The 7,985-nt window shown below is 44.0% G+C and overlaps 1 protein-coding gene and 1 long non-coding RNA gene across 5 annotated transcripts; both read left to right on the forward strand.

Moving 5' to 3' along the window:
• Window positions 1-1,472: 1,472 nt before the first annotated feature.
• Window positions 1,473-2,936, forward strand: LOC120711808. Its single transcript, XM_039997457.1, has 2 exons — window positions 1,473-1,599; window positions 2,075-2,936. Exon 2 carries the CDS (start codon window positions 2,081-2,083, stop codon window positions 2,636-2,638), a length of 558 nt encoding a protein of 185 aa, XP_039853391.1. The 5' UTR covers window positions 1,473-1,599; window positions 2,075-2,080; the 3' UTR covers window positions 2,639-2,936.
• A 766-nt stretch (window positions 2,937-3,702) lies between these two features.
• On the forward strand, window positions 3,703-7,427 carry LOC120711809. 4 transcript variants are annotated; one of them, XR_005690489.1, is made up of 7 exons: window positions 3,707-4,095; window positions 4,447-4,549; window positions 5,135-5,263; window positions 5,373-5,511; window positions 6,622-6,681; window positions 6,862-6,940; window positions 7,096-7,427. It is a non-coding gene; the product is annotated as an uncharacterized LOC120711809 (long non-coding RNA). The 4 variants fall into 4 exon arrangements; XR_005690488.1 differs by having other exon boundaries at window positions 4,451-4,549; XR_005690490.1 differs by having other exon boundaries at window positions 3,703-4,549; window positions 5,428-5,511.
• Window positions 7,428-7,985: the final 558 nt, after the last annotated feature.

Genomic DNA, 7,985 nt, shown 5'->3' on the forward strand with positions numbered 1-7,985 from the left:
TAATAGTCTATAAACAAACTTATTACTAAGTTTACAATAAACATGAGTTTTTACTCCAAATGGTAATCCATTGGGTATCCACAGATGAAAAGCCAAACCCAAAACTGAACCCGATAAATTTCGGGGCCAACCCGATAAATTTCAGGTGAAAAATCATCCCCGAACCCGAACCCGCTAGACTCGAAATCCGCGGATATCCAACCCGAAACTGAACCATTATTATCCCTAGTTCGACTGTGTGATAAAATAAGTGGCCTAGCTTATGCTCTGCTCTTCGGCCAACATTCCTTAAAAAAGGCAGCCCATTTTCATCCGCAAAACAAATCTACAGCAAGGGAGGATAGGAAATCTACTGTGGGCCGGATTTCTACTGTGGGCCGGATTTCCTATCCATCTTCCGGTAGATTTTATCTACTGTGGGCCGGATTTCCTATCCATCTTCCGGTAGATTTTATCTTCCACATCTTCCCGTGCTTGAGATCCGTGCAAACAACTGCAACCGTTAGATCTACAGCCCAAACCCTATGCCTCCACAATCTCTGGGCACGTGTCGGCCGTAGCCGTAGGGCCGCTGCGCGCCCCCGCCCCCGGACGCCGCCGCCCCTGGCTGGGCCGCCGCGCGCCATCGCCATCGCCCCTGGCCGGGCCGCCGCGCGCCACCCCCACCGCCCCTGGCCGGGCTGCCGCGTGCCACCGCCCCCGGCCATTGCCGCCGCGCGCCACCGCGCCCTGGCGCCGCCGCAGCTGCCCCTAGGCGCCGCGCCGCCACCCCTGGCTGCCACGCGCGTGCCGCTGCTAGGTCACCGGAGGCGGAGAAGAAGGCACCACATACATGGTTCAACATTTTGAATTTACCATTTTCAACATTTGATGTTCACAATTTCAATATTTTGTCTATGTAGTTTCAATATTTTGAATGTCAAATGTTGAATATGTTTGAGAAAAATGTTGAACACGTTTAAGAAAAATATTGAACATTTGTGTATACTAATTAGACTAGAGTGGGCTTTAAAGATGAATAATTTATCTATCTTCTACAAGATAGATAGGAAGCCCCATCCCCGGCTGGGGCGCACTGCCTCGGGCAGCGTTGGCTACTGGCTTCGTGCCGCGACCAAGGATTTGGGATTCGGGCCGAATGGGCCGAATTTCGGTGAAATTCGGCCATTTTGGTAGGGCTGAGTACAAGCAAACCAGTCAAAAAGTTTCAGCCCAATTTAAATTTTCAATCTGGCCCAAGGCCCATAATAGCCCATATATGTCTCCCCTTGCTATTAAACTGTGAACCCTAACCTGAAACTCAAGAAATTTCATTTCCTTCCTCCTCAGCTCACTGGCGGCGGCGGCGGCGGCGGCGGCGGCGGCTACCCAAGCCCCAACAGGAGGAGGCGGAGGCGACATCTCCCCGTCGCCCTCCACCCAAATCCGCTCCCCTCCTTCTATATTATTTCCCCTCCAATCTGCTGATCCATCGTGTACATATGCAGCACATCGGGCCTTGTTCATGGAGATGGAGGCCTCACACAGTCAGGTGGTCAGCGGGTTGGTCGGCGGCAGCGGCGCCGGTGGACCAGTCATGACCGACATCAGCACACCAGAGTATGATGAGACTCCCTGCTTCTTTAGTGCAGTAGACGATCTCATGTACATATCGACCATCACATCTAAATGAATATGATTGTTTGTTTGCTCTTTTCCTTCGTTGATTCGTTGCAATTTGCAAGCACTTGTAGCCACGTTCAGCAATGATGTATTGCTGTAATTTTTGTGAGCCACTAAGATAAATAAAATATGATGTATCATGTATTTTTTGATTTCGTTTCATATAGCTCACATTATTTTTCTTATAAAATTCAGACTAGTTAGTAGCATATGTAAGCTGGAACAATCTCACTTTGTGCTTCTATTGGCCTAAAAACACATTGTGATCTACAAATGTTTATACTACCTTAACCTGGAAGCAAAATTAAGTTCTGCACTTATAAATTGGACTGTAGATAGGCTGCCAATTCAGGCAGCTCTTTATTTTCATACTTTCCTTTGCTCAAACTTTGCTTGTATTTCTGGAATGTAGGGCTTAATGATGGAAACATTGAGAACGTATGCTGGCCAAGGCTTCAAATGTGGGTATTGCGGGTGCACAAACAGAGGTGGAGGTGCAACTCGGCTAAGGGACCATCTGGGATGTATTGTGGGTGAGGTGAAGTCATGCAACTCTGTGCCCAGAGTTGTGAGGGATGCAATGAGGGCATTACGGAAGGCGGCGATGGAGAATAAAAGGGAAAAAGAACAACGTAAACTCAGGTTGGAGAGAGATCTTCTGCAAGGGGTGCACGGTGATGATGGTGTGATTGATCTTGCAAGTGATGAAGAAGATCAAGCCCGCATGGAAATCAGGAACAAATTGAGAGAGAAGAACTTTTCTTGTGCAGTAGAGAGAAGGGGTGGTAATGCCAATCTTGTTCGTGTTTCTGTTGGCAAAAGGAGTGTCACTGCATATTTTGACAAGGATTTAGCACGCAGCAAAGCATCTGTGCAGCCAAGGATTGACACTACACTTTTAGATGGATCTAGAGAGAAGCTTGGACAAGCTTGGGCGAAGTGGTTCCATGCAAATGATATTCCTGGGTATCACTAAAGGAGACAAAATCCATCGCCGCCACCTGAAGGATGAACCGCGGCAGATTTTTCGCGGAGCGTGTTGGTTTGAAACAATCTCGGATCGTTTGACCATTGCTGGACTGTTTCATGCGGGGCCTTCGTCCGTGATCCACGAGAGGAATCGGTGGACTGTTTCGTGTACAGACCAATTTATCACCAGAGCTCTTCACCACTTCACTGCATGTATATGCATGCACAAGTAGTCAAAAATGATGATGTCATCCACATGCATGCAAATTTAAAATTTAAAAAAACTATAATTATTAAACTGAGTATATATATTAAATTTAGATAGTACTATTATTTTTTTATGACAAGATCTTCAAATCAAGATTAAACTTGTCTATATGTGCACGATATTTTTTAAATATATTTTTTATACTAAATAATTAATTTCGAATTCGGGGAACAAATAATTTAGCAACACGAATAAATAATTATTTTTATGAAAAAAACTAAATGTAACAAATAAATAATAATAAACTATGAACAAAATATTCCCCATCACGAACTTTGATTGTATAAGATAAATAATAAGAAATGATCCTATACAATCAAAGTATAGGATAAATATTACATATCACGAACAAAAAGTTAAACATAACAAACAAATAGTAATATACAACAAATAAAATATTACACATTACGAACATTTGATTATATAGAATGAATAATGAAAAAGAATATCGAAAACAAATGAGTCAACATCACAAAATAATTTAATCTACAAAAAGAACAAATAATTTGATACTATGAATAAATTGGATGCACGCGGATAAATATTTTGCATATACAAGCTTATAATAAAATATAGGGAAAAAAAAGAATGAATACTATGTAAGAAGTCCTTAAAGAAGACGCCACTATAGGAGATATGGTTACTAAACGTGTTTTTTATAACTCATTGGAAACACGTGTTAACAATTCGCGTCTCTTATTAGTCTGCGAAAAACTTCTCATAGGTAATCCGCGTTTCCTATGTATTAGTCTGCGAAAAACTTCTCATAGGTAATCCGCGTTTCCTATGTATCTAAATAGGAGACGCGTGTTCCTCTCTCCCAGACCGGCGACGTCGACGGCTCCGGCCTCCGGCCGCACCTCCACTTCCTCCTCTTCGGTGCTCGGCTCCACACCCTTCCCCCCTGGACGAATTCCCCTGCGAGTTCTTCCATGCGCTCTACTCCCTTCCCCCTCTGCATCTAGGGTTTCGCCTGCCGGCGGCGCCCATGGACTCCGACACCGGCGGAGGGGGCCGGGCCCGTACAGGCCTTCGAGCGGCGTGCTGCCTACCCAACATCATCCGCCAACGCTTCCTCTCCCCACCCTCACCCCACCCCCCGCGCGCTCGGCTTCGACGAGCTCCGCCACGACGAGCCCCTCACCACGCTTGCTAGCCAAATCGATCCCTTCGCGCTCCCGCTTCTTCAGCTTCAGGTGAGCATGCATGCTACCCATGCTTGATTAATTCTTCTCCTCCATGACTCCAATTCCATTTTTCCACCATTTATTTGGTCCTCAACAAGCTTGTAAAAAGCCACGTTAATTCACTACGAATTCAATTCCATATCCCCTCATCTTTCTCCTGCATTTATTTCCTGTGCGAGATTTGATATTGTTGTCTGCAAACTGCCTTGGGGGGAAGGTCTTGAATATAACAATCAGCTAGCATCGCTCCTGAATTCTTCCCTAGTCTTTTAGTGAGCAGTACCTATACTTTGCCTTCTATCTCGTTCCTTGAAAATTTTGACTGATTTTGTCTCCGGTTGTTTTACTTGCCCCTGGGAGGAAGACATAGACGCACGCTCGTCTAGTGCCGCCTGTCACCCTCCCCGTTGAGCAGGACTCCCCCACGTCCATGGTGTTCGATAAAATGTCTGTGGGTGCACTGGTGAGTACTGTACACTTGTAAGAAGTGCAAGTGAATTAGTTTTACCAGTATGATGCTAATTGATTCACAAAAAATTATATGCTGCCAAAACTTCACTTCATACATCTGTGTCCCATTGAGCAAACTGTGGAATGAATCGCAGCAGTTAAAGTTCTTTGTATGCCCTTATCTCTGTAGTGAAAAAGAATCATCTAATGCCAGAATGTCTGTAAATAGGATAATTTTTTTTGAACCTATAATATATGGACTTTTCTTGCATCATGTAACATATCATTGGTATGAGGTCAAGCAATTTATCTATTATCAATATTATGCAGAGCTACATGTGGGGGAGGTGCATGGGAAAAGACATGCTAGTTTAATTAGCACATTCCCAATGCTTAAAATTAGGGATAGGAGAGTCTTTTCTACACAACTATAATCTGTCCTAAAAACTCTAGAATAACATACATTTCAGGATGGAGGGAGTAGACTATAAGTTTTTCTTTTTTGGTATATAATTTAATAACTTATGCTACTTTACTTTTTGGTATATACTACATCAACTTAAAGTACCTTACTTACTCACTTTTGATGTCTATGAAGGCCTTGTAGGCACAGATTCAGCGATTGTGAGGCTTGTTCAGTGACTCCACTAGTCACAGAAAAACTTAGGGTGGAAAAGTACGCACCAAATTCACGGAGCTGTTAAGTGATGAGCACATAAACATGGAGGTAAATACTATTCCAAATTGCACCTTGCTACTTCAAAGTCAAGTTAAGCTTTCTATTTATGTTTGATCAGTTTTTACTTGACATGTGTGTATCACTACTGCACAAACAGTTTGAGGCCAATAGCTCTTATCTTCCTCCTGCTCGTGCTCATTATCACATCACAGTTTGAGTGGAAACATCAGATTAGCGAGGTAATGGAGGAGGTAACAGGCACTTGAAAAGGAGGATGCTGTTAAAGAGAAATTAAAGTGAGCACCTGCAGCCTTATTCAGTTTTTCCTCACTTTTAGTTGAAGTGTTATAAAGTGGCCTTTTTGTTCCTAATCATGTAATCCATGTTTTCAAATCGTCTAGTCGGACCTAGTCGCCTTGGGACCGATCAGACGACTAGTCGCGATTAGTCGTCGATCAGGCCGATTAGTCGAGCCTAGTCGGTCCTAGTTGTCTGCCTAGTCGTCCTAGCGTCCCAGGACCGATATGATATATGTACTACATATTACTTAATAAAAAGCAAGCATGAAGGCAACAATGATGGTGGAAGTGTATGTGCGGGAACACTTCCACAGCTCTGTGGCGTCGATCCACATCTGCACATACACATAACACTAAGCAGAGGAGAGAAAGAAGCTAGAAGAATAGCAAGCAAGAGGGGAAGCGGAGCTCGAGTATGAGCAGACAGTAAAGCAGGGGAGGGGAGAGCACAGAGAAGAAGCACGAGCAGATAGTGAAGCAGGGGAGGGGAGAGCACAGAGAAGAAGCATGCCACTTACCGTCGGAGGAAGAGGAGGTCATCTTCAGGTGCTGCTGCTGGTGGCAGCCTTGCAGAACGCCGGCGCCCAAGGCCTGGCGGAGGCAGAGCCAGGAACTTAGGAAGCGGAAGAAAGAGGGTCGCCAGCCGCCGGGTCTTGCCGCGGTAGCAGTAGCAGGCCAGCAGCTGCACCGGCGGTCCACGGGGCGGCGCATTTTTGGGCGGGGCAGCGCGATTTTGGCGCGGATTTGGCGGGCGGCGGCGGATGGCGCTCGTGGTCTGGAGGAGCGGGCGGACGGTCGTGGTCTGGAGCTGGGAGCTGCTGTGTGACTCTATATACCTAAAACCTAATGGGCCGCCTCTCCAGCCCACCACCGGCCCAAGCCCACAACGCAAAATAGCCCACCACCGGCTCGTGGTCTGATTGTTTTTCTAGCTGATCGGCGCGACTTATCGGGATTAGACGACGACTAATCGGACGACTAGAAAACTAGTCGCTCCAACCTAATCGGCGCCCCTTATCGAGGTCCATGGACCGATAAGCCCGACTAATCGCGATTAGTCGGACGACTAGATAACATGGCATGTAATACCTCTCCTTGCTGCTGCAGATTGATCCACTCAAAGTTGATAGGTTGGATTTCAGTAATCATCATTTCTTCAATGCTCATGTAATTAAGCGCAACCCTCTCTTTTCTTTTTTCTCACCACTACTAAGTTCTGCACAAATGTAATCTAGCATGTATATGCAGTTATCCACTGTATGTATATATTGACCACTGATAATAATACATATGGCTAATGGCATAACTTGCTTTCTACTTCTGTATGGACAATTTTGACATGAGAAGATAAGATGACTTACAGCAGTCACCATGGTCCTGACAATCACTCCACTGCTTCTTATGAACTTCTCCAACACCCATGGAGGTATATGCTCTTCTTCTTTTCTTGAGTCTGAATCACTTGTATTGGGTATATGCACTTGAAGCACATAGAACAGGGAGGGAGTTGGCACTTTATTTTTGTCTTTTCACATAGATAACAATTAGTCTGAACCTATTATGCCATTCATTTTTGTGCAGGTTTCAGCTTTTGATCAGAGAGGTATGAGAAAATTTGGGCTGTCAAGGGACCTGTTGTCACTAGCAGTTAAATATATGGAAGGTTGAACCTATTATAGCATTCACTTTAAATGTCTAGTTGGTTCTAGGATTAACCATTAGATACTTTGATTCTTGTTATTTCCTTTGCACTCAGTTAATGAGGATTTATTTGTTAATATGGACCGATTATGGCTTTAACTTGTATTTTGATTCAGCGTTGAGCTTGTAACATGACTCAACTAAATTCAGTGTAAGCATCTAGTCCCTCTAGGTATGTTTCGGTGATTAATGACAAACATTATTGTGACTAATGAGTTTGTGCAGCTTAATAAAATATTATCGCTCAGTGGATCATGTGTTAAAAGGTCACTCAATTTCATTATTCAAAAAGGCGATCTCGGTATTCAAACTCAAGCTTATAACAAGACTAAGGATCTTTCTAGTTCTAAGTGTTGCAAGGTTGAGAAGAACACTTAGGTTAGTATAGGTTTTATAGTTTTGTAGAGGTCGCACTATTAAGAAGGGTTAAGGTCAAGTAACTTGAGCATGAACATGGTCAATTAAAAAATGGATGCACACTATGGTCACTCAGGTTCCTAGAAGTTCAAATAAGTGGGTTTTCAACTTATATCTCAAGAATATTTGGATTTCATTCAAGACTCAAATCAGAAAAAGTCTATACACCGGTTTAACCGACGACTCCAATTTTCTATACGTCGGTTAAACACAGTTATCAGAGTCTGGACAAGTACATCACCGGTTAAACCGACGATATTTGAAATTAACGTCAGTGCAGTTGTCAAGAACGTTGGTTTTCCAGGGTGTTTCAAGGTTATAGTCACTGGTTAAACCGACGATATTTGAAATCA

This window comes from Panicum virgatum, chromosome 6K, assembly GCF_016808335.1.
Source record: "Panicum virgatum strain AP13 chromosome 6K, P.virgatum_v5, whole genome shotgun sequence".
NCBI lineage: Eukaryota > Viridiplantae > Streptophyta > Magnoliopsida > Poales > Poaceae > Panicum > Panicum virgatum.

Bases quoted from the DNA above. Each gene is read 5' to 3' on its own strand.
- LOC120711808 (XM_039997457.1), top strand. From the start codon at position 2,081: ATGATGGAAACATTGAGAACGTATGCTGGCCAAGGCTTCAAATGTGGG.